This window comes from Cupressus sempervirens, chromosome 7 (assembly GCF_028749045.1).
Source record: "Cupressus sempervirens isolate cs-2001-9-10 chromosome 7, ASM2874904v1, whole genome shotgun sequence".
NCBI classification, from domain to species: domain Eukaryota; kingdom Viridiplantae; phylum Streptophyta; class Pinopsida; order Cupressales; family Cupressaceae; genus Cupressus; species Cupressus sempervirens.
Genome location: NC_143124.1, coordinates 916318418 through 916345501, shown reverse-complemented (window position 1 = coordinate 916345501; position 27084 = coordinate 916318418). Strand labels below are relative to the sequence as shown.

The 27084-nt window shown below is 34.0% G+C and overlaps 1 protein-coding gene across 1 annotated transcript; it reads left to right on the top strand.

Annotated features, from left to right (window-relative positions):
- Positions 1-22374: 22374 nt before the first annotated feature.
- On the top strand, positions 22375-25629 carry LOC149550515 (putative protein phosphatase 2C 2). Its single transcript, XM_089793512.1, has 5 exons — positions 22375-23308; positions 23850-24023; positions 24202-24372; positions 24500-24679; positions 24974-25629. Exons 1-5 carry the CDS (start codon positions 22472-22474, stop codon positions 25199-25201), a joined length of 1590 nt encoding a protein of 529 aa, XP_089649638.1. The 5' UTR covers positions 22375-22471; the 3' UTR covers positions 25202-25629.
- Positions 25630-27084: the final 1455 nt, after the last annotated feature.

Sequence of the window (27084 nt, the reverse complement as noted above, 5' to 3'; positions counted from 1 at the left end):
CATCCCATCCCATGGAGTGATGAGCTCATTGATAAACTATAGGGGGCCGAGTATTTTTTGAAGATTGATTTGAGATTTGACTATCATCAAATGATTTGAGATCCGACTATCATCAAATCTAGGTTAGAGAGAAGGATATAGAGAAGATAAAATTCAAGTGTCATTGTGGGCATTTTGAGTTTTTGGTCATGCCTTTTGGTCTTACCAATGCTCCTGCCACCTTTCAGTCCACTGTGAATAGGGTGTTCCATAGTCAGCTCTGTAGGTTTGTGTTGGTCTTCTTTGATGACATTCTACTTTATAGAAAGACTTGGGATGATCATGTTGTTCATTTGGATACCAGCTTGGGTATATTGGATAGGGCTTCCTTATATGCCAAGGAGTCCAAGTGTGCTCTTGGTATGACATAGTTTCTTTACTTGGGGCATATTATTAGTGTTGATGGAGTTTTCATGGACCCAAATAAGATCTATGTTATTGTGGAGTGGCCTACACCTATGAACCTAACACAATTGAGACAATTTATTAGACTTTGTTCCTTCTACTACAGGTTTGTGGTTGGTTTCTCATGTCACACTGCTCCCCTTTCAAATTTGACCCATAAGGGTGCTTTCTAGTGGTCAACCTAGGCACATGAATGTTTTAAGAAGTTTAAGAATATTATGACTTCATGTCCAGTATTGGCTTTACTTTATTTTTCTAGGCCTTTCAATTTGCATTTTGACACTTTTGGAGAGAGTATTGGTGTCATTTTATCCTGGGATTGACATCCCATAGCTTTTTTAGAGCAGGAAATTGCAGGGTCATGAGAGAACTTTCAATGTTTATGATAAATAGATATTAGCTATCATGCATGCTTTGGCTAAATTCAAGCAATATTTGGTGGGCAACAAGTTTTGCATTAAGACTGAACTTAATAGCTTGAGACATTTCTTGGGATAGAGCGATTTGAATGAGAGACATTAGAAATGGGCCAGCACGCTACAATCTTATGATTTTGATATCTCTTATATCAAGGGGACTCAAAATATGGTCATAGATGCCCTTTCGAGGAGACCTTACCTTTTTATAGTTTCTAATATTTTATAACATTGGAGACATTTGATTATAGTTGAATATACCAAAAATTAGTGGGCAACAAGTACTTTGGATGGTAGTATTTAGGATAATAGATATTCTCTTTCAGGAGAGTTGATTATCTACTAAGGGAGAATATATTTCATTCTAGAGTCAGATGTGCATAAGATTATCCTATGGACATTTCATGATTCTCCTATGGCTGGTCACCTCAAGTTTTTCAAGACTTATAGATAGGTTCAGGAGATATTTACATAGAAGGATTTGAAGACTGATGTTCATCACTATGTCTGAGAGTATTTAGTTTGTCAGCAGAACAAACATGAAACACATATCCTATTAGTTTATTATAGCCACTTCCTATTCCTCAAAGGAAATGGGAAGGAGTTTCTATGGACTTCATTGTGGTTTTCCTAAAGCCCAAGGATGGGATTGCATATATGTAGTGGTAGATAGGCTTACAAAGTATGCTCATTTCTTCCCTATTACCACTACATATTTAGCCATGTAGTTGGCTGAATTATTGTTCAGAGAGATCTTCAAGTTGCATGGTTTACCCAAAACCATTGTAAGTGACTATGATAGTAGATTTACAAGTCATTTTTGGTAGGTTATTTTTAGATCATGTGGGACTGAGTTGACTCCTAGCATCAGCTTAGACTGATGGACAAATAGAAATAGTAAACAAGTGGATAGAAGGATATCTATGGAATTATGTCTCTTCTTAGCAGAAAGCTTGGGTAAAGTGGATTCACTTATGTGAATAATGTTACAATTCTACTCATTACATGACTACACATATGTCACCTTTCAAGGACCTATACGAGTATGATCCACTGAGTTTTATAGACTTGTTATGTGGTGATCGTAGAGTACTGAGTACAAGAGATTTGTTGTAGGATAGTTAGGATATAGTGAGGTCCTTTAGGGATAAAATACAGAGACCATAGAATTAGAAAAAATAGTATGTTGATCAGAAGAGAACAACTCAAAATTTTTAGGTAGGTGACATGATCTACTTGATATTGCAGTCGTATCAGCAGTCTTCAATCAAAAAAGATGGGGCCGAGAAACTTAAGTCGCGATATTATGGACCCTTTTAGATTGTGCGACAGGTTGGTGAGGTGGCATATGAGTTGCAATTTCTTGATGATAGCAAAGTTCATAATGTGTTTCATGTTTCATGCCTCAAAGGGGCTTTGGGTCATCATGTGAGATCTTCTCCTATTTTGCCTCTTTTGGATGATGAGGGGAGATTGGAGTTGATTATGGAGGTGATTCTTGATACTAGAGAAAGGCAATTGTGATGGAGGACCATTCATGAATTTTTGGTTAAGTGGAAAAATAAACTACTTGAGGATGCTACTTGGGAGCCTTAAGATATTCTACAACATTCCAAACTTTGATTGCTTGAGGACAAACAATCTTGGGGAGGGAGGACTATAATGTCCCCAATTTAGCAAGACTCTGGAGTGTGTGTTTGTCAACTCATTATTGCGATCCTTGTGAGCTAATGTCTCATTTGGGGATCTTTTTTGTGAGATTTCTATTTTTGGACTTACTATTTTTAGTCACTCTGACTCAGTTGCTATTTTTGGATTGAGCAGTTTAGGTGGGATGGTCTTCTAATTTTGGATATTTGGTCTCTCTCTGGGATATCTTTATTAAAGTCTTTAATTGGTGAACTTTTTTGCTTATTTATTATTTAATTCACATTTAATAATCATAAAACTTCATATTATAAAGTGACATAATTTTATATTATAAAGTTGCCTTTTAAGTGAAAAGTGTGAGAGTGAAGTTGGATGGCTCAATTAGTATTGTAAATTCATCTTTTTGATGGGGAGAGATCATCTTGAAAATATTTGAATTTTCTCATATTGACTGCTTGACGGATTGAAGAAGTTTTTTTGAGTCTTTTCATTTGCTAATTGTGTTGAGGCAAACAATTATCTAATTCTCCTATTGTGATTAAACTATGGCTTGGAGAATCTTGTAATTTGATATATTTTGGAGGTGTGGAGACTCACATCTTTTACATCAGATACTAAATAGTAGTTTGAAATCAGTATTGTGAGTTTTTTGTTTATATTTTCCTATGACCAAGGTTATAACACAGGTTGGTCATATTGGAGGGGCTAGGCATCAATGTTCTGGGAAGCCTAGATATTATTACAGCTTGCATTAAGTGGGGATGACATATCAAGAGCCATGGGACATTGCTAAAGGTTGATGATAACACTCAACAAATTATGTCAAGAAGGGTGTTGGTCTAGTTTTTCACCATGCTTTCTTTGTTGCTTTCAGCAGTGAAAAACCCTAAGTGTGTGTTTTGAAAGTCTTGAATTTTGACCAAGACCCTGAGTAAGATTCATGAGAAACCCTAATACCTTATTTAATTTTTGTCTAGCTCTTAAAATTTTCTGAAAGCAATATTTCAAAAGGATCTTGGCAGGATAAATATACCCTAAAAGGTTTTATGTTGCAAGGTTTATTATATATTTTTACCTTATAAACCCTTGCTAGCCCAGCTTTAATCACAATTACTATTTTGAATTGTTTTATTTAAAAACCTTAACTACAACAAGATTTTGATCCACCGTTGATCTTGGTAAGATCGACAGAAAGCACTTCCCCACATTAAGAACATGCAAGAGCTTTAAGTAATGTGGGCTTGTGCCTTTACGCCATGTAGCCCTTCCTAATGTTGGAACCTCAGTGCGCCGCAAAATCTGCAGACTGTTAGATGTGTCATACTCTTTCTACAGAGTTGTCAGTGCTCGTTAGTGCACATTCTAATTTTTAGCAATGTCATTGGTCAGCTCATTTAATAAGGATGACACCTTACATTCAATTTTATTGCACCATTGATCTGTGCTAAATCAACGATCAATGTTTTCCTGCTTGGTGAAGTTGATCAAAGTTTTAATAATGCAGGTAAGCAATGTGTTGACACTTGTCCAAGATGAAAATAGGTGACATGCTATTAGCAGACTTTAAGATTCAAATTGTGCCACCATTGAGCTTTCAAAGATCAACGACTAGCGCTTCCCCGCTACAAGAAAATGCACAATAGTTATACAAAGTGAGGAAGCACCTATGTGCCACATGGCACCTAGTAACATCATGAACCCACTCTTTTAGAGGATATTAATAATGTGTCTCCTATGGTAGTTATCAGGTGAGTTGGATCATAGAAGAAGTATTTCATTGGTCGACATTGTTGACTGGATCCTAATGAGGGAAGATTCTGATTCACCATCGATCTTAGTAAGATCTATGGATAGTGCATCCCCGCATTAAAAAGATGCATGAATTTTAAATAATGTAGGTAAGTGTCGATGCACCAAGTGGCATAGTGGGACCAAGCTTTGAGGAGGACGCTGAGTCACGCCAAGTTGTAAAACCTTGTTGAATTGGAGAACATTCATTGGTGGAACATGACACATATATGCCAAGTTGCAAATGATGTCATGGGCACAGAAATTCTCAGAATTAATATTGCAGTCTGTGCCACTATCAGACTTGTCAGAGCACATTCATTTAAAAGGTGACATCTTATTGGACAAGATAGCTAACTGGACAATATAAGGGTACAAGTTTGTGTGACCATTGATCTTGACTTAATCAATGGATAGTGCTTTCCCGCTTGGTGAAGTTGCATGATAGATAAATAAAGTGGGTAAGCACCTTGGTGATATGTGTCCTTAATGATGTCATTGGTTTTCTCTTAGACTACCAAAAGGGTTTAAGTTATGCTGCCGTTGATCTTTTAGAGCTCGATAGCTAGTGTTTGCCTGCATTATGAAAGTACTCACTAGTTAGATAAAGTAGGCAAGTGCCAGCCTAACACGTGGCAAATGTGATGTTAGAGACCCACCCCTTCAAAAGGTAATAAGGTACCTATTTACATAGATTTTGTCAGAATGTACTACTTTACATGGAGATTTTCCATTGGTTGATGTAGTTGACTGGGTGTTATCATAGTACAATAATCTATGATCATCAATTTAACCAAGATTAGGGATTGGTGCTTGCTCGCATTTTCAAGGTGCAAGAAATTTAAGCAATGTGGGGAAGTGCTAACTTGACAAATGGCAAAGTGGGACCACTTGTAACCAAGGTGAGCTGATGTGTGACAGGTTGGAAGATTTATTACACCAATTGTATTTTTCTTTTTTGCATGTTGTTGTAAAGTTGTTTTATTTCTCATGACCATTGATTTGAGGGAAGATCAATGGCCGGTGCTTGCCCACATTGCCAAAATGCAAGAGATTTAAATAATGTGGGGAAGCACCTATTCAACACATGGCCAAATCTTTAAAGCTATAAAGAAATTTTGCTTTTTGAATTAGGGTAATCTAATATGATGAAATCAATGGATAAGATTCAAATCTAAGTGCAACATGGAAAATAATAGCTAATGGAAGTTAATGTTGCTTAGAACTCATTCGTGTGATCTCAATGCATGAATATAATTCATGAAGCCACCATTATTTGAACCACAAAATTGTAAAGGTTATCAGAGTACAAAGAATTTTTGGAGCTAGGGCATAGAATTTTACCAGGTAATTCAATAAATTGCAGCAAAAATCCTACAGAAAAGAGACACAATTCAGTGGGTAAGTACTTTGCAACTTCTGAAAATCAAGGATTTAGTGTTGTGTAAAGCTTACAGTTTTCAAGATGCCTCCATGAAAGGAATTTTCTAGACATACTGACTATCTTAAAAGTTTTGTCCATGACAATTTTCTAGAGCAATTTCTCCCATTTGTACATGAAATAATGACTAGTAGAGATTTCACTCTTAAGAACTCTAGGTTAATAGTTGTAGAGGTTTTTTATGATAAAGCAAATAATTTGAGAGATACCAATATTTCCATGGGGGGGGGGGGGGGGTTTAGAGTTGTTTAAAAAATAGTTTTCAGAAAGAAAACTAGAGACCCCATTAAGCAATGTCCAGGAATTTGATATTGGAAAGTTAGTAGTCCCAGGGGTTTTTTTTTACAGTGATCTACTGGTTGACCTAGAAAAGAAGTATGATCACATTACCAAATTTGTGAAGAACTATGCTAGAGAAAATCTTTTCAAGGTTTCTCCTGACTTGATTAGGGAGGTTTTTAATCTCAACCCTAATCGTGTTGTGCATGAGATCATTGACATGGATGACCTTCAACCAAGGCATGATACACAAAGGGTATACCTGAGAGTAGGACCTCTGCAACAACATTTTACCAGGGTTAGTACACTATCCTTGGTCACACCTAGTACCCCAGAGCCATTGATGAGGAAATACTTTAGTCTTAGGGCTCAAGCTTTATATTTTTCCTTCTATCAAATCTTTGGGATGGATAAAAGGGAACACATCCCTGACTCTATTGTCCTTATCATGGCTCAAACATTATAGTTTCGAATGAGCAATATTTTAGATTTTGCCTAAGAACAGATTGGTAGGAATATCAAAAGGGGAGGTAAACAAACCTTTTTGATGGTACTCCATGCTCATGCATGTATGTCTTTTCAAAGGAGTTACATTTTTCTCTAAAGGTATGGAATTAAAATTGACAAGGGATGGAGAAAAGAATCTAGTCCAATTGTGGAGCATTGATATGACCTTGGAGGCCAGAAATGCTAGTTTTGTGAGATTTGTAAGGAGATAGACCCACTAATTGCTCAAGCTTATGAGAAGTTTATAAATGATGAAAAATTTGTTCAGTCTAGGGCTTTTTTATAGTTTTTGTGGAGAAAAAATATAGGAAATTTTGAGAAGATATGTGTGAAAATAAAAGTAGAGCAACCTACCAAACCAGGCTTTGTTATTAAGAAAGAGGTAAAATCCAAAATTTTGAGTGGTTTTGCCCAGTTTACACTTGAGGCCAGGAGGCAGATAGTTAAGGAGTCAAGGGTCCTAGTTTTTCCAGAGTGGGACATCGCTAATGCTATGATTTTTGATTCAATTAGAAAAGAGAAAAATGTACAATATAAAATAGAGGAAGAGACACTATAGGCACATAGGGGAATTAAGTTCAGTGATGACCACCAAGCCCTAGTAATCTAGTCAATTGAGAAGAGAGACAAAACCAAAATGCAAGAAATCTCTAGTGCAGAACATACTGGTGCTCTTACAGTATATAGGGCTAGTGAGGTAAGTAGCCAGCAAATTTTTGGAATGGCTTTAGAAATGGTAAAATTTGGGAATGTGGTATTTGGACAAGAACAAGACGGGTTCTTAGAACTCAATGCCAAATTTGAAGAAGTTTTGAAGGCGTATGAGGAAAGTGGTAAGCAGATACAATTACTAGAAAATCAAGTATCTCAAATGGTTAAGTAGCTTGGGAAGAGAAAGGTTGGAGAGTCCAGCAGGCCAAGAATTGTATATCCCCGACCACTAGTTGAACCTTTCAAGTCAAAACAAATTTTTGAAATACTAGACACCCCACAAAGGCCTAAATTCTACATTGTAGAAGAATTTGAAGAAGAGAAGAATAAATTGTATGCAATGCATGTAGAGTTAAATAATCAATATGAAGAAAAAATAAGGTAGGCTATAATGTATTTAATAGATAGAATTGAATGGCCAACATTTTATGATCAGTTGGCAAGAATTGCAGCTATCATTGATGACAAAAGAGAGATGAAGGTACATTGATGCCTATTGTACAGGAATGGACTGAAAGAAATAATGATATTACTGCTATGTGCATATCTATTATCCAGCTGCCATGTCACCAAATAGAAAAGATTTTTGATTTGCTACCTAAGCTGGAGGATTTTGATGACAAGTGGGATTTTATCCAAAAAAGAATAACAAATTGTTTCTCCAAGTACATAGTTGAGAAATTTGACCTTTTTCCTAGTGCTCTACAAAAGGTTGATAGAATAAAGGGAAAAGAAGAATGGAAAAAGGAATTGGATGAGATATTTTTCCAAAGAATGAATAATGTTGCAAATGAAATTGGGCATTTACTATGGGCAATGACCAACGAAGAATTGGTTAAAGTGTAGTTATTCTATAAAGCCATCAGAAAGGACCTCGTTGAGATAGAAGTAGTTGGAAATTTTGTTATAGCGGTACAAAGGGAAATCCTAAATTTTGATTGGCCTGATGACACTGCTTTCAATGAGTGGAAGGAACAAGTTTTGTCTGTAGAATAGATGGTAGAAGATAACAGGGTAGAGGAAGATGCAGATGTAATTATTACTTTAATAGTTCATGATGAGGACAATGAGAACCCTCAAGCTGAAGTGAGCTTGCAAGCAATAGAACAAGACATGTCACTTTTAAGCCTGATAGCTACCTACTTCGAAGAATTAGATGAATAAAGGATCAAAATTATGGAGTTTGTATTTTTCCAAAAGATGTGACAGAAGAGGGGCCTACCAAAAGAATATTATGATGTATAAGTCTTTCTGTTACACACAATTTTTTCTTTTTGTGACAATTATATGTAAATACCTTTTGTAAAAGGACACCTGTCAATTCTCTATGCCTGAAGCTTGTTGCATCTCACATTATATAAGTGAGATTCCAGGGCTAGAGAGGGGTCTAATTTCTAATACAATTATAGCTTTACACTAAGTATGTTTCGGTCCAGTTATGGTAGCAAACTTCATGATGTATCTTCTCTATAAATTTCTCTTAGAATACATTGATATCATATGATCTTTGTGTCCTTTTAGAGTCATTCTAAGTTTTACTACAATTGTATACAATTTTTAAGGAAAATTAATACAAAATTGAGTTGTCCCCATATCTGTTCTTGTTGAATTTTGTCTCCTTTGTTATTACCTGGTTATTTTGATATTGTGTGAGTAAAGCTTGTCCAATTGAATGCAATTCACTTAGGTTGTATGTCAATCCATTATTGCTATTAATTCAATGAATTAAGTAAAGGCTTTAGTGAATTTGATGGGATTGTTATGGTAATAGAAAGGATGTTTGTAAGAATGAATTCCAGTAAGAATTGCAGATAATATTTGTTGTAATGCAACAAATCAAATCTATAAATTGGAGTAGACATTGAATCCCAATGGAATAGGCACTAATCTAATTAATCTAGTCTATAGATAGGTAGATCATGAATAAGCATCAAGTCTAAAATCATTTTCATTTTCATTCCATTTTGTTTGAGGTTATAAATGCTAGCTAGAACTTGTTTATATCTAATTTATGAGTCTTAGGTTGCTACTATTTCTAGAAATATGTGTAAACTCATGGAGAATTGTGACCAAATCTGCTTAAGAGTATGTATATGAATTAGAGAATGTCAGGAAATGAATAAACTATGTATGTGTTTGAAGATAGAAGATGAGAATCAGAATGAAACTAGTATGATTCTCATACAACAGTATACATTTGAATCATCCCCTAGGTATACCCACCTTAGTTCTGCAGAGCCTAAAGAGTAGAAATCTAGTCTTGGTTTTGTTGAAGTTGGTTCCAATCGGTTTACACATATAGTTGTTAATAGCGAATAGCTAACCCTTAGATTATGTGAGTATCATCACCTTGGTATTGAGCATTTTGTTGTTCAGTAGTTTCAAACACCAAAAGAGGGAAGGAATCATGTCTTCCAATTGGTCTCCTTGCTAGCTGTAACACATACATATGTTCACCATTGCTGAGAGACACTAAAGGAATGACTATCCTTTATGAAGTTGAGCTTTAAGGAGTCGCCACAATAAAAAAGAAGAAACTATGAAATATAGTTTGATCCAATAAATGTCACCTAGGTGCCATATTTGCATTTCATGATTTTATGTATGCTTTCAAAGAATTTGCTAAATAAGTGTTAAATGGATTTAAATTTGCTTATAAATTTTTATCTTTATGAGACTACAAAATATTGTTGATTTTTATTCTCACTAAAAAAAAGCAATTACAATATAACTATTTGGTATTGAAAAGAAAATTAGTTGGGTTCAATATTCAAAGTTGGAAGCTAGTCTAGAATATCTCATTTACCTTGAGGTGTAACACAAATTTGGCATACAATTTTTTAATGAAATAGAATGGCACCTCTAAATTTTTGTGTGGAGGTCTATCAAAAACCACCCACCAATGATCCCAAAATTTTACACGCATAGCCTCATTTGTGCACCATTTAATTGATAAATTGGGCTTTATGCATTCTATTGGTTTACTAGTTTTTGGGTCTACAAAAAGGTTAACTATATCATCTTTAGCTATATTTAGGGTTGCAACCTCATCATAGTCCAACCCATCATCAAACATGACATGCATTTGGTCACGCTAGTGAAGGGTGACATTTTGTTCATATGTAAGTGTTTGAATATTATCCATTACGGTGTTTAACATAGATAACATGGGAGCCAATGTAGGTATATTGTTATATGTGGTTTGCAAAACCCTTAGTTCAACAAGATTTACAATATCAAATCTTCAATTCGAGGAGGGTCTTGACAGGGTAGGGGATCACTTGGTGGATGGTTTTGAGGGGGCATTGGATCCTTTGGTGGAGGGTTATGGGGAACATTATTTCCAGGATTAATGTCATCATTTGGGTCAGCCATACCTATTAAATTGCAAAACATTATTTATATTTTTAAAAAAAACCTAAATTTCAACAATTTCTATTAAAAAACCTAATTTTAAAAAATTCTATTTAAAATAACTAATTTATAATAAAATTCATTCAAATCATAAAAAAATACAAAAAAAACATTACTTATATCCAATACTCGTTACTATATCCGATAATCAAAATGGAGTAGCTCAAACAAACAAACAAACCCAAAACCCAAATGCCAAAATCGCTCTTGGGTTTTATTTAAAATTCTATGTCACAAGTTTCAGGTATTTGATTTCATATTGAATATTTGATAACAAATCAGATACCTGAAAAGGCTTGGCCCAAACTTTTTTGCCTTGGTATCAAGATGGGTGGAAAAAAAGTTAGAGTGGATTTTGAAATGCTTTTAGACATTTTCAAACTCCACTTTTTTCACATCACCACTTTTTTGCACACCATGATCCTGCACATACCCTCACTTGAATAGGTTTTCTCTCTATAATTTCCCTATTCATCGTGAGTGTTACTATACATCTTGTATCAATTAATTAACCAATAAAGGTATTTAGGTAAGACATTATATAGTTTATTAGGAGTCTTACAAAACTTGTGTGTACTACATATAATCACTTCCTCCAACTTCTTCTTGTTCTCATCATTCAATAATTGATATCTTCTACCAACACTGCCTAGTCTACCACTCTCAATTATGTCTTTGGCAATAAAATATATGGTGGATTTTTTCTTCTTACTACTTTACTTTAGATGCTTGATCTCCTTATCTAACTCAGTTCAATATTCTTTCTCTTATTTGGTATCCATTTTTTTTCTATCATTTCTTCTTTATTGTTCCTTTCAATTCCTTCTTCTCTTTGGTTGGATCTTCTTTTGCTAAATCATTTTCCTCTCTCTTTTCATGAGGCTTCCCCTTTCTCTTATAAATTTTCTCTATTGCATGTATTTGTTCTATTTCTATAATAGGATTTTATTTTTTAGGTTCTTCAAGGGCTGCATTAGAATTGCCTACTTCTTCACTTCCAAACTTCTCTAACAAGGTCTAGATCATCCTCATTGTCTTCCTTTGTATCACCAATTTCTTTAGTCCATTTGTATCTTTGAATGTGCTCCCTCACAGGTTCCAAACCTAGGCTTGGTCACATCTATGAGTTTATATAATAGAGCAACTACATATATCTTCACTATCTCATCATCTAATTCATAACCCATGGAAGATAGCCAAAAGGTTATTGGTTGCATAACTTGCAAAATAAATGTGTCATTATTAATAAGAAAACAAATATAAGCCTTATATTATTTCACAACATTTCCCAATTTCCTCTCTCTTTTATGCATCTTATATTGAAAATAATTGAAATAAGCCCACACAACATTATTGGATTTATCACCTACTTCTCTAATAAATTCACTTATCTACATCATTACCAGTCTATCAGTTTCCCATTAAACTTCTCCTCTATGAGGAAATACATTTTGTATATAAAAGGATATGCATACTAGAATTTCTCCCTACTTGAAGACTTGTTACTTGTCCATGTTTATCTTTTCCATATTTACCATGGACTAGCTCTTTAACATTTCAAAGAAGTTGTATATAGCACCTTCCTTCACTATCTAATATGCAACATGGATATCTCCACCTGGTACACTGTTGATTATGCTTGATTAATATATTTTGTAACCTATGACCACAAAGTCAAATTGAACTTTATGGTCTAATATGTCATTGATTTTCATTTCTCTAAAGTCTAGTTTGGAATTGGTTAACTGAGTAACCAAATTTGCATCTATTATTCTTAGGGTTGGTATTTCCTTGGTTGTGCCAAACTCTAACTTGATGGATAGTCTCCTTGGTAATCTTGTGTGGTATACCCAACCAAGAAAATTAGTGACGAACTCTACTCAAAATATATTGAATCCATCCTGGATGAAACTTATTTGGGATATCGACAAAATACACCAAACCCTTTGTCTTTAAATGCTTATACTCACTATTCAAAACTTTATCCTCACATAATTTCTCTTCATACACCTTATTAATGTGCTCCACTCCAAGTTCTTTGAGTTCGTAATGGATATATGATCATACATTTGTAGTCAATAGAACTCTTGAAGGAATAGAAGATACGACACTCAACTTATCATTTTTCTCTCCTTCATTGGATGTAACTTGAACATGGGTCATGGTTCATCAACAAAATCAATCAAAATAGGTGTGTCCACTATCTATTCCATGATTCAACACAAATTCACTATCAAAATATCACCATAATTCAAAAGAATACCTCCCTCATTGGTTTGTGTTTTGAAAACATTCACCCTTTTAGTTCGTAAATCATGATTTTTTTGAGTTGATCACTTTAAGTAAATTTTTGATTATCATAAATTCTCATAATAAAGTAAAGTGACAAAAAAATAATTATAAACTTGTTTATCCTTGGAACTAATCATTATGCCTCTTGACGATAAAACAATACTTTTTCTATAATTTTACACTATTTAACCATTGCACCTTTTTACATGACCATTTTGAAAAAAAAAATCTTATGTTATCACCTCAAAATCACATAAACTTTGAAATTTAAACTTAATATATCCAAAACACCCATATGCATCTCAATATTTATTTATATGATTGATTATTCCTTTAGGAGATTAGTGAAATATTTTTCCTTTATGTGCTCCCTCTATACAAAAAATTGACTCGGTTTGGTGATGAATCCTCTACACTAGAGGTTGATAGATTTCTCTTACGTGATTCCACTTCTTCCTTAGTGACTTAATTATTTATCTTGTTACAACATAGGGTATCATTGCACCAAAAAATGAACCTTTTGATGCTTGATACAACTACTAGATTTATATAAAACATGAAGCACATAAGACATGCCATGAATCCCAAAGGGGAATATTGGTGGTTAGTCCACCCCCTGTCATGTCACCCAACAAGATTTAAACTTGTGAATAAGATCTGATACCAATTGCTACAAGAGAGGGTTTCTACTTCACCAAAAGATCAACCTCTTAATACGTGATACAACTACAAAAATTTGAGAACACAAGAGGTGGTTAAGCCATGTGATGAATCCCAAAGGGGGACATTGTAATACATCCATGTATTCTTCATCTCATTTTTTGTTACGATAAGGTGTCTCAACCTTGGATAATTCCTATTCTTATTATTTGTTTTGTAAATGTATTTTTTGCAAATAATATAATTAAGTGTGAGTGTACATGTCTAGTTGGCATGTTGATGTGTTACTCCACTCACATGTGTCAGCATCTTGAATTGTGTGTAAGGAGATCATGGTTGAAACTGTTATGACAAATTCTTATGACACGTAAGAGCTATCTTTGGAAGATTTGATGATGGGTGAAGACGTGAAGATATGTGGCAATTGATCATTGAGTATTGTATACTTGAGTCTCCATCTAGTGCATGGGGTACGAAGCATCGACTCAATTTTTTTTTTTTGAGTTCCTACTTTTTTAGAGAATGGTAAAACCCTATTAAGGTTGTTCTTTAGAAATTGCCCTAAAATGGAAAGTGCATGATATAAGAATTTTTAGGGTTAAAAATAGGAGAGAGAAGAAAGAGTAGCAATGGTATGGTATGTTGCTACTATTTTGGTCTTTCGTGTCTTGAAAGAATTTGCATTGCAAGTGTGTTGTAACCTTTTGTGTTGAAGATAATACATTGTGCAGGTTTTGGAGGGGTGGGATTGTTTTACTGAAAGCTTTTTTTCCCACTAGCATATCTTTATGTTTATGCTCTCTATCTATTTTTTGTATTCATGGTTGACTGCAATATTATTGTTTACATAATATTGAATCTGAAATTGTAAGGATTTAATAGGAATTTGCACAATACTTTCCTTAAGGGATTAGTGTAGGAAGTTGTTTTTGCACTTGAAGTTTCCTTACATTTTAAACTTCCTTAACATCAATAATCTTCTTGCCTTGACCAGTTAAATGAACGATTTCCAAACTTGTAGTCTCTAACAAGATGATTGATCTTATGCCATACCAATTGACTTCTATGATCCAAAAAATACTCTATGTGTTCTAATTATGTAATTCATAACTAGATATCCATAGTTAACACAAATTGAGAATGTGGCATTGCATTATTATTCCCTTAAATAAGGGCTTGTCAAATTGACTGATGGCCTAGGAATATTCATCTTGGACCTGCAATCTTTAGTTTATACCATATTTCTCACAAGCATACAATGACCATCAACTCTAGCTTCACTAGATCTATCAATACTACTAGATCTACACTCATATGCAATATTACCATACTTGTGATAATAGTAGTTGCATCCATTAAATATATGAGGCCTAATGATTACCAATAAAATCCTACAATATTTTCCTACATGATCCTTTCCACAACTTAAATAGATAGGTTTATTAGGTTGTTTACCAATATTGCTCAAATATACCTTCAGATCTTGTTATGTCTCCTTAAATTTGGTTGATTCTCCATCTTCAAATGTGCTTCAATTAATGTTTTTAAGATTGGTTGTGTCTTTATCTCCTCTGACTATTCAGTTGTTCAATAAACTTTTCTTTCTTCATCTTCTTATTTTATTCCCCCAATCTTTCATTCTCATTCACAACTTGCATATCTTCTTCATCAACATCATGCATTTTTATTTGAAGTAGTGCATTCTCTTATTTTTCTTTTAGTGCATCTTCTACAACTTTCAAGTGGCATCTTCAACATACTTATTTACATCCTCATTAACTCTTCTTCAATATTTTCACACATACTAATGGCTTGAATTTTAAGTTACTTTCTCAAGTTACAATGTCCTTGGTCATTTTTTCATTCTCAATCATCATGTCTCTAGTTGCATCTTAAAACTCTTTAGACCCACTAGCTTCTAACAACTTCTCTATGTAGTCTTGGCTTTCACTCAATTGTTGACTTAGTTCCTTTCTTTTCAAAATAATATTTTAGTTTTTCCCTCAATTCCTTGATCACTTTTTTTGTATCTTCAAGTTGCTTTTCATACATGTATCTCTTTATGTTTCCTTTTAGGGATATTTTCCTCAAGCGGTTAAGATTCTCTCCTAGAGGACCAAAAGTATGATACCCACTATTGGTATTTAGGAGAATTGAGGGGGGTTGAAGTATTGCAAATAAGTAGCCTACCAATTCAACTACTAAAGCCAACAAATTCGAAAATATATAACATTTAACCACAAAATAAAAATAAATGTAAATAACATCAAACATCCACATAATCATCACACTAACACAATGATTTTTGTACATGAAAACCCTTAGATATATGGAGAGAACCATAGTGGAGATGACACCCACAAGCCCTTCACTATAGTAAATAGATTTGTCTTGTTACGAGATTCAAATACCCTTTCCAAGGGTTCACCTAGTTAGAAGTTATTTTTTTAGAGTAAGGAGTACAATGAGATATTTTAGGATCTATCTTGCTAGAGGATTTTATGACTCCTAAGAGTCCCCTCTGTTAAAGAATTTACATAAAGAGACTAGTTAACATCCACCCAATTAAGGGGTTTCCCTTGCTACAACTATTAGGAAACACCAAGTTGTATGATCTGGATGTAGCATTCCTTGCCTATCTTATCCAATTTATTCAAGTTTCTCTCTTAACTTCTCTCTACTCAAATATTTCTTTTCAATACCTTGATCACAACCCTAGAAAATTGAATTCTCTTTAGTGAATTCATTCAATTTCATTACTCATCAGTTTACTAAGAAAAAATCTATATAGGAGCATCACTTTTCTACTTAATCCTTACCACTCATTCAACATTCAACCTATGCTTATTTACCACATTCATTTCATACATCTTAATGTTATAATATATTTTCGTTCATCACCTTGACCCATATTAGGGTTTATACGAGTTTTATTCAAGAACAATCAAAATATGTTTGACCAACTCTAACATCCTTTTGGAATCTTCCCTTCACACTTTCTTTTGATTTCCATCTACCACCTTAGCATAGCCTTATTGATTAAAATATCTCACCATAACATTTGATCTTACTACCACATTAGCTACTGAGATCCTTTCTCACCTATCATCATCTTTTGTTGCGATCGTAGCCATAATCTCTACTACTCAAGTACATGTTGTATCTATGATTTGTCCACTTAATTCTTAGTGCACATTGATCACCACAATAATAACTTTCTACAATTAGTCTGACTATATCCTGATCACTATTCTTAACCATTTGCCTTCTTGTTGATTTGGTTAGCTTCTTACTAATCATCCATTTGTCTTATTCATTAATCCACTCAATTGCTAGGATTAGGTTTCAATCAGTGACAACCAAATACATCACTAAATACGACCATTTCAACAATCTAACCACTTCCCAACATAATACCAACATCTATTTCTTCCTACGGAGGAGAGTTGGTAATTATCTTGGACAATCTTTATAGGAGTTTCATTTCTAGCTTTGGGAGGGAGAGGGTCTCTTCTTCTCTCTTGTTAGGGGGCTTTTCCTCACATGCATTTTTCTTCTTTTCATAAGAGCATTGTGTGTTTTCATCTCTATTTTTGAGGATAGTTTTATCAAACATGGTTTTCTCCCTTTCTTCATTTGTGAAAAAATGCATTTTATTTGTACATGCTCACCTCATTAGGCCTAGTTGTTGGTACCCATCTTTGCATTTTCCCCTACATTTTCCCTCAAGTTGTATGCAGAGTGTTCATGGGGTGGTGCTAATGTGAGTAGAACTCTTTAACGTTGTAGTTCTTTATTAGTCAATTCCCTTTATAACTCTCCTCACACTTAATTTAGTTTATTAGGAGTTTTTCCACTTTATCCTACATTGGTTGTGTTTTTAGTCTCTTGGGTGGTAAGTAATATATACACTCATTCATCAGTCTCACATGGAAATTATCATTCATTGGATGGTTTGCGTTCTCTTTTGTTGAATATAGTTAATTATCTCATATAAATGATTTATGTTTTAGTTTTCCTTCATTCATTTGCATCCTTGGGAAATATTCTAAAAGGGTTGCATCAAATTATGAGATGACCACAACATAGACTGTTGAGTTTGCTAAATTACGCTTTTAATGGGTTACATATTATCTCGAGTACCAAACATGGGTTACATAATAAATATTTGTGAAAAAATAAATAGTGTGGGAAAGGAGAACAATACTTTATGATGATGACAAGAAAGTTGTTTTAGATAGTTAAGAGATTTGGACTTCATGAAGCATTTTCTTTATTTTTAGTCCTACCTATCTATAGGTGGAGACTATAGTTTTCACTCAACTCTTTTCAATTAGTTTCTTCCTCGGTAATCTCCCAATTACAAAATATTGTCATTTAAACTATAGTATTGTAAAATTCTAAATTAATTTTTTTTAATATCAAATTTTAATCTCTACTTTCCTATTGGCTCTCTTCTTTTTTCCTTGATGGCCTTTTCATTTTATTAGTTAATAAATTTTGAGAAAAACAACCTCAAAATGAGTGTCTAAGATGTCTTGCGCATGTTCAGATTACGAGGCAACACTTCTAGTAGCCACATGTTATGAACACTTTTCAAAAGCCAGATGTTATAAACAATGAACTTACTAGATAAACAATGACCTTTGTAGATAATTTATTTGCATTGCTATTAAGGATTTCATCTTTTATAATGAATTCTACTGGTAGGTGATATTTTTGACTAAGTTGAATTGCTAACCAAATTAATCAATGCAGGTTCAAGTTCTTTACTAAAAAATATAATTGCCATGCTTGTAGTTGCCATTGATCTTGTCTCTATCTTTATCATTCAAAATTGGAGCATCTATCAAACAATAGAATTTTCTTTCCAGTAAAATTTTCAAAGCATATAGATGCATTGTGAATTCAATTTTATAGATGCACTATTCTATTTTATTTAGGGAAGCAAATATTATACCCTCTGGTAAAACTTCTAAATATTCTAGGATTTTAATAGAGCTATTCCTTTGTACTACAACTAATCTTAGTCCAAAATTTTGTTTTACCTAAAATTATTGTGGCTTACGTACAACGTATTGGGCTCTATTAATTTCTCCTCTATCTTAATTTGTTGGCTTTTACTTAACAAGGCTTGTGATGTTTTAGGGGTTTTATTTGCATTGGTTACTGAAAAATGGGATAAACAATGACAAATGTGTAGATGTTTAACACCACAACATTGAATGACATGGAGATTTCACACCTAGATATATATTTTTAGCCAGTGTTTGATAATTCATGGCATGCATCTTCCCTTCTATTACTTTGACCTGTCACTTGATCAGCTCCCATTCAATTTCCTCCTTGTACTATGTTAGATTTCCTCCCTTTCCCAAATTTGCTTGGCACTAATGGAGCGCCACAATAATGGAAATGATTCATGGTTGTGGCACAAGTTACACCTTACCTTGCTCCTACATTGCTATGAGTGTACAAGCAAACAATATTTTGTAAAAGATGTCAAGATCTGCCATTAAGAAAATTAATTTAGTTTCTTTATATGCTTTTGTGACATCTTTAAATTATTCCAAGTTTTTTTTTTAAATTTCTAAGTTTAGAAATTTGATTTTAGTTTACTTTGTAACAAATTAGAAAGCTGAGTAAGTTATTTTGTAAATTATGGTAGTACCCTCTTTCATGACCTTTTTTCCAAAATTGACTGTATACAAAATTGATGTGCCCCTTTAGCTTGGCCATGTGGATAATTACTGTTTTATTTTATTTTTGTCTTCATAAGAGCTATAGTCATATTCAATTTGTCATAGATCAACTAATACTGAAATCAAGAAGCTTTAAATATTTACTATTGGCCTCTACTACTAGGCCATTTAGTGGCATGGTTGTTTCATTCAATGCATCAAATGGGTAGTACCAATACGTACAATGCACAAAGCACTAGTTTTTATGGTGTCTTGCGTCAAGTAAGGGGAAACTTCAATTAAACTTTTCAGAATAACAAAAAAAATGAAATAAGGTAGTAACATGACAAACATTTTAGGCATGTCTAGTAAGTGTCTAGAGACTATCGCTTTAGTAAACGTGTCTTAAAAAAAATCAGCATCAACAACCTTGTAGTTCTGTATGACTTTTCATATAGATGTAATATCTACATATCTAGCAAATGCTACTAAAGTTTTTCAAAAAATGGTTGAAATAAAACATTTTAGCTTGTAACCTCATATATGAGGTCAAAAGAGAAAACACACCTAAGAATTAATTTACTTAGCAAGGATCTCAATAGAATTTCATCCATAAGTCTTCACATTTCTTGTCCTATAGTGGCTAGGATCACATTATATTCAAAATATTTAAAAACATTCAACCCTCAAAGTTTTTACTGCAGAAGCCCAAAAATATTGGGCCTACATTATCAATAGTTTTAAGAGTTGCTTGTTTTAAAATTTTCAAAATTTTAGCTTTGGTACAACATTTTTAGATTTTAGACCAAAATTTAGCATGGTGTCTAAATGACTACTCAGAAATAAGTGCTTATGGAGAAGGTTGATTAATATGATAGAGATGAATAAAACAAGCTTGTTTTTAATCTAGATGCTTAACTTTGTATTTCTACCTTTACTTTTGCTCATCTCCTCTAATGAACAAATCAACTACTAAAAGTTTAAATGTTGGTAGTGGACAACTTGAGATTAATAATGAAAAAATGGACCATTTCATTTGGTTTTAATGCCATTTTAGTTTGGGTCGATATCGAGTGAATTTTTTCTACATTTAAGATTTGCATTATACAATGGACAATGTCTCAACTCTTACCCAACACAAACACTTACCCAACACAATGTTCAATACAAATATCTAGTTACTACTTTTTTTTTTCACTATTTGGACAAATACTTTTGTCAAACTTTCTTCTTCCCTTCTATTAATTAAGTTGTAATTTTTCATACTTCTACTTTCTTACACAAGGCAATATTATAGCTCAACAAAGCTCTTGTTAAAGTTATATTTCTTTTCACAAGTGAAATGTTGTTACTCCTTTAAGCTAAATTTTTTACTATATCATTCATCTACTTTTTTGGAAAAACTTCCCACCAAATAGCTAACAATAGCCTAAAGAGGTTGATTGCAAATTTTTAATTGCTTTATAGTTTATAGATGCTTTGTAGCTCTGACAATCACACCGCTTTTGATAGTCACGATATTTCATTTAATGTTCTTTGTTTTGTGATAGCTCAACAAAAAAAGCAAGCACAATTCATTTAGAATATTCAAAATTTCTTTAGAAATCAATGTACTTTGACACATCTAGTTGTTGTATTTTAGCATAAAGGTGTTAACAATCTTAAGAATAGTACTTCAATTTTGTTGTAACTTGTTTGTGTTGGTACAAAATTTTAATATAATTTTATAAAATAGAAAAATTAAATTTAAATATATAAATAACATAAAAGCTACAAGAAAATTGTGAATGCAAAATACAACAATAAATATGCATTATATAAGATAATTTAATTAATCAAAAGAACATCATCAAATCAAAAGAACTCTTATATCCTTGATACCATGACAAGACATAAAAAATGAATTTGCCTAACTCTTTATGTCAAGTTTTGCTTCCAACTCTTTATAGAATGAGGTGAATTTGCATTTTATTTGATTGATTTAGATTAGAAGATATCTCTCATCCATTACACATGTACCATACACATTCACATATATTTTCAAATATAGATATACTCGTAATAACCCAACCCTCCCAATTATGAATCTATTAGACCTTCATTTCTTTTTGATTAAGTCCCTCCTTAATAAGATTTTAGACTATATAGATGTTTCTGGTAAAAAAAGACCAATAGACTTTTATTTATTTTTTATTTATCTATAATTTACTGGTCCAAGATATAACATTGATTAGAAAACCTTAAAATTATGATGTCTAAATTTCATAAAAATACTTGACTCTCTACATAACAATTAAAAAGACAAAGGAAAAGATAAAAAGAGTATATAGGTATATAAGTGGACTCAGTCAGGTTCAATACAAAATAAAATTTCATGGTGTCGTCATAAAAGGACTTTGTGACCGTTGAGTGTAAACGTATATAAAGTCAAGTAAAAATACTTAAATTTGACGGCTCAGTCAAAATAGAAATGTCACCTATTATTAAAGAATAACGACTCAATTTGTGGACTATATATTTTCCATTCTTTACCCGGGTAATTATGACGGTTGATTCAAAGGGTTGCAGTAATTTTTTAACGTGTATTTTACGCAAGTAGATTGGCCGTCAAAGTTAAGGGTCAAGTATAGAAGCTCATAAATTGACCGTTAAATAACCGTTACGCGAAATAGATAGCCGTTTGGACGGTGCCCGTTACTTCCTGTTACATTCACTGCGTTAATACAGAAGATCATTGCTTAAAGAATATGAATTAAATTGGTTTACAAATAAAATAGAAAATGGAAAATTTTGAATGGCGTATTCAACTCCGTTTGGTTTGCGCGTTCACAAGCATTGAAAACATCAATTTTTCAACTATTTTATATTATTTAATTTGTATGGTTGTGAACAGGCACATTTGATTGTGAGCAGACCCATTGAATGTCTATCTTTGACCGGGCATTTTCCCAGAATCACGCAAATAATGTAAAAATTTGCCAGCCCATGCTTGTAACGCACTTTGACCAGTACAGTTGTTAGAATCAAGGTAGACCAAGACCAGATCTCAGTTTTCAACACTATAAAGAAAGGATCGAAATTCATTGATGGCAGAAAAGGTTGCAGAGATAATTTGATCATCAGGGGATTTCGGGAATTGTGTTGCAGGAGGAGAGGAGATTCTTATAAGAATCTTCCCCAAATTTATTATGTCTTGTATGACAGTAGAACTTCCGAATAGCCTCAGATGGTTCAACAACAAGCCTCAGGGGTTTGAGTTCAACAAGAGTTCAGCAACAAATATGTCTTGCATTGTGGCATCAGCAAAGGGTTCTCCTGTTTTAGGCTCCTGCAGGTCTCCTTCCGTGGTTGTGGGTCTTCACGATGACATTGAAATATGTAATGGGTCTCCCTTGAGATCACCCCTGAATGGATTTCAAACCCCCAAAGGGGTTAGAATTGGTTGCAAGGACGGCGGTCTTTGCAGATCTCCCATTAGTTTGAGCCATGAATTTGATTGCTGTAATGGTGGTGTATCTCCTCTCAAGGCTAGGGCTTCATCTTCTTCCTTTTTGCGTTCTTCTTCTTCTTCACCGACACAGGAGAATCTAGGGTACAGGTGCCACCAGAACGGCATTTCGGGGTCTAGGCTGAGAGATGTATTGGCTGCCAGAGATGTCAACCATTTGGGACTTGAGGTTAAGAGTAGCAGTCCCTTGGCGAAAACCCAACAGAGAATTGTTTCTCCTCCAGTTGCTCTTACGGTGTGCAATCTTACAGTTAGGGTTGATGATGTGGATATTGAGAAGGGTGAAAAGGCCCTTGATAAGAAACCCCCTTCCCCCCCTCTGAAGAGAAAACGCCCACCAAGGCTTGATATTCCCCAGTCTACCAGTCTGGAAGCACTGCCTTTGAACATGGATCAGCCGTCCAAGGAAATCACCATGGAGGGTTCTCATTATGCCGTTATCTGCAAAAAGGGTAGGAGAGAATATATGGAGGACACCCACAATGCCATGGCCAATCTTCAGGGCGATTCCAAACAGGTAAGGCACCGATAAAGCCCACCGTTCTTTCGCCTTTGTTTATTATGAGAAAGTAAAGCTTCTCGGAACCAGATTTCCATTCTGTATACATTCATTCTTGGGGAATCTATGCTATAAAACTATGTCAGTCTCACAAGGAGTCACAAGCCTAGCTCATCTTAAATGAAAACTTTTCTTTGGAAACCCTGCAGGAAAACTCTTGGCTCTCAAGTTCTTATGAAACCCTATAGGACAGATGGACTAGTTAACAATTAATCTTAAGAGTTCAGGGATAATTTTAACGTTAAGATATTTCAAACTGAGAAATTTGTGAAGTTTACCCATTTCTTCCCACCCACAGCATGTTTTTGTTCTTGGTGTTTGTTTTATAATTGGGTATATGAGACTAGCGTAGCTATGGATAAACTGGGTAAACATTGATAGTATAACTTTGAGAAGAAGAAATAAGCGGTCTTGAAGCTCCTTCTGATATTTGTTTCTTAGGACAGTCTGTAGATGGTAACGCATATATGATTCTGATAATTTTTAACTGCTTTTCCAGGCATTTTTTGGTGTATTCGATGGTCATGGTGGTCGGAAAGCTGCTGATTTTGCTGCTGAAAATATTGGTCAGAATATTATGGATGCCATGGTTAAGATTGGAGATAAACAAGAGAACATTGTTCAGGCAGTTAGAGCTGGGTACTTAGCCACAGATGCAGAGTTTTTAAAGCAGGTTAGTCTTTGAGGATTAATGCTCTGACTCTAGACATTCACTTCGAAAATATTTCTGCATCTGTTTTGTTGTTCCAATTTTTCCCCCTCCAGAAATTGGTTAGGGTTATGAAAATGTTTAGGGCTTTCTATCAATTTTCTTCTCAAGCTTACACTCTTTTAAAAACATCAATTTCCAGGGTGTTAGCAGCGGTACATCTTGTGTTACTGCCCTTATAAAAGATGGCAACGTAGTAGTCTCTAATGCTGGGGACTGTCGAGCTGTAATTAGTAGAGATGGTCATGCTGAAGCCCTCACTTGTGATCATAGAGCAGCAAGGGAGGATGAGCGAGAAAGGATTGAGAAATCGGTAAGCAAAATGAGCATTGTATTTGGTTGTTGCAAAATATCATTTCTTTTTGTGTAGGAATAATTGCTGTTATCTAGAAATGCCAGTAGCTATTGTCAATCTTTTCTAACTATAATTCCTGTTTCAGGGAGGATATGTCGATTGCCGCCATGGAGTTTGGAGAGTCCAAGGAGTACTAGCTATATCTAGGGGAATAGGCGATTTACACATGAAAGATTATATTTTGGCTGAACCAGATACCAAAAAGATTAAAATTGGATCTGATTGCGAGTTTTTAATCATGGCATCAGATGGCCTATGGGATAAGGTAATTTTTTTCCAGCACTCATGGCAGATTTCTACAATCCATTTGAATTCATTGATAGTAATACCAAAAACATTGAAACAACCAAATCCAGAAACATGTCAGTGAATTCATAGAGATTTTTGATAGAAAACTTATAAATTTCTTCACCATGTCAGTGAATTCATAGAGATTTTTGATATAAAACTTATAGATATCTCCACCATGTTAGTGAATTCATAGAGCTTTTTGCTAGAAAACTTATAAATTTCTCCACCATAACATTTAGCTCACAATACTTTTTCTGTAATCTTTCAGGTCACCAATCAAGAGGCAGTAGACCTTGCCAGGCCCTTTTGTACTGGGGTGAAGCCAAGCCTGCACGTGAGAGCAGAAGAGGTACCAGTAGAGAATTCCAGTTTGCCTGAAGGAGGTCCCCTTGCTGCATGTAGAAAGCTTGTAGAGCTGTCAGTAACCAGAGGATCTCTAGATGATGTAAGTGTGATGATAGTGCAACTTGGAAATTTTTGTAAGAGAATGGACTAGATGATGGATAATGAAGTGAGAGAGGTATATTCAAGCTGAAATTGTTCATCAAACATCAGTCTGGATGCATGTATCTTCCTTTATTGTTCTTTTTTTACATGGGGTGTTCCTGTGACCTAGCCCAGCGATGACCTAGTCCCCCATAAGTGAGATCAGCCGCCCGCAAGATGTATCTTCCTTTATTTTGTTTAAATGGAAGATAGCAAGCATCTACTCTTGTACAGCAACGAAGAAGCCAACTGATTCAATAATGCCCTTCAGCACTTTTTCTTCCAACAGTTGTAATCTCCATATGTATAACAATATTTCTTAGTGTTGCAGCTGCCACATTGATTTTAGAAGAGGTGGCCCTGCATTTGGCCCGGTTAACCTTTTTTATATGTTTAATCTAACCAAAGGGAAGAATATAAAATATCCTACTTAATCAATTAGAACCCTGCCAGCTTTCGCTTTTGCTTTGTATCTTCAATGTTTCTGGACCCATGGAGAATTTGTATGATAATATGGTTGAGTTATTTGTCTCAATTTAGCAATCAACTGAAGACAGGTCTTTGGATTCACTCAGGGCATACTAAGGTTTGTTAGATGTGGATTTTTTTTTTGGTTGGAGATAAATTCACTCTGTTTTTTTTACTACTTTCTTTGTTTCATCTGATCATGTTGTATCATTCAGCATATTGATGAAAAAATTATAAAGTTAGAGCCAAAAATTTGCTATACATCTTCATGAACTGTTCAAATAATATAAATTTAATTAAAGATATATTATCAGTAATATCATTCAAAAGTGTGTTATCAAATGATGCATAAATAGAGTATTTATAGTCCTATCATTTAAAGATATATATTTATATTGTAAGAGTTATTTTATTTACTGTTTGGCCAATAAAGGTCAGGAATCATATGTTAATATCAGGATTCATAAATTGGCACCAGATCATTGAAATTGGAATTTGGTAATTAGGGAGTTCCAATTGGAGCTATCACTCACCTTCAGTCCCAACAAATATTGAAGACAGTGTTGTGGTTTCCCTATGTTTATGGTTTTTCAAAATTGATTGTAGGAAATGAAGTGATCAGTGTTATCAGATTTTCACAATCTATAATAAATTAAATGCAACTGCTTCTGGATTTTAGATGTAGAATTTTGTTCTCCATCAATGTTTTGGATCACTCATCGAGACAATACTTGAGAGAGGGTGGATGATTTTTTTTTCTCCAATATTACATTAATTTATAGGTTAGTTTTTTTTTTTTAAGAATAACTAATAAATAAATTGGAACATTTTAGTTAGTGAACAAGTTAAATAGGAAGTTCTGTATTCGCTTCTGGGTGTGATTGTGTATGTTTTTTATGGATTGTGAAAATTTGTTACAATTAATAAATAGGAAGTTATTTAAATCTAAGGAAGTTTGGCTGGATTTTATAACAACAATGGATTTATAAGCTATTGCTGTCTAGGAAAAAAATCATGAAGAATCGAATTATTACATCTTTTTATTTTTGCAACAATGATTTAGCTTTTGTACAATTTTTAATTTTATTTGTCTAACAATTTTTAACATGGTATTGTAGTATGTAATGCCCCGCTCGGAGATCCTTGGAAATAAGGATTCAAATCAAGCCAAGATATTTTTTTTTTACAAGTATGAATGCACAAGACAACATCATACAGGGATCACAAAGATCGCAATGGAAGACTTCAACACAATCCCAGCAACCAACGAATCTCCGAACGCCACTACCCAACTGACACACCCAAACAAAGCCAACAATGACAACAACAAGATGAGGGCATAAGAAATGACCACTCATCAACAAAACACCAAGCTGGGGTAATATGCAGAATCCCAAAATTTGGCTAAGCCTGAAATCCTGAAGC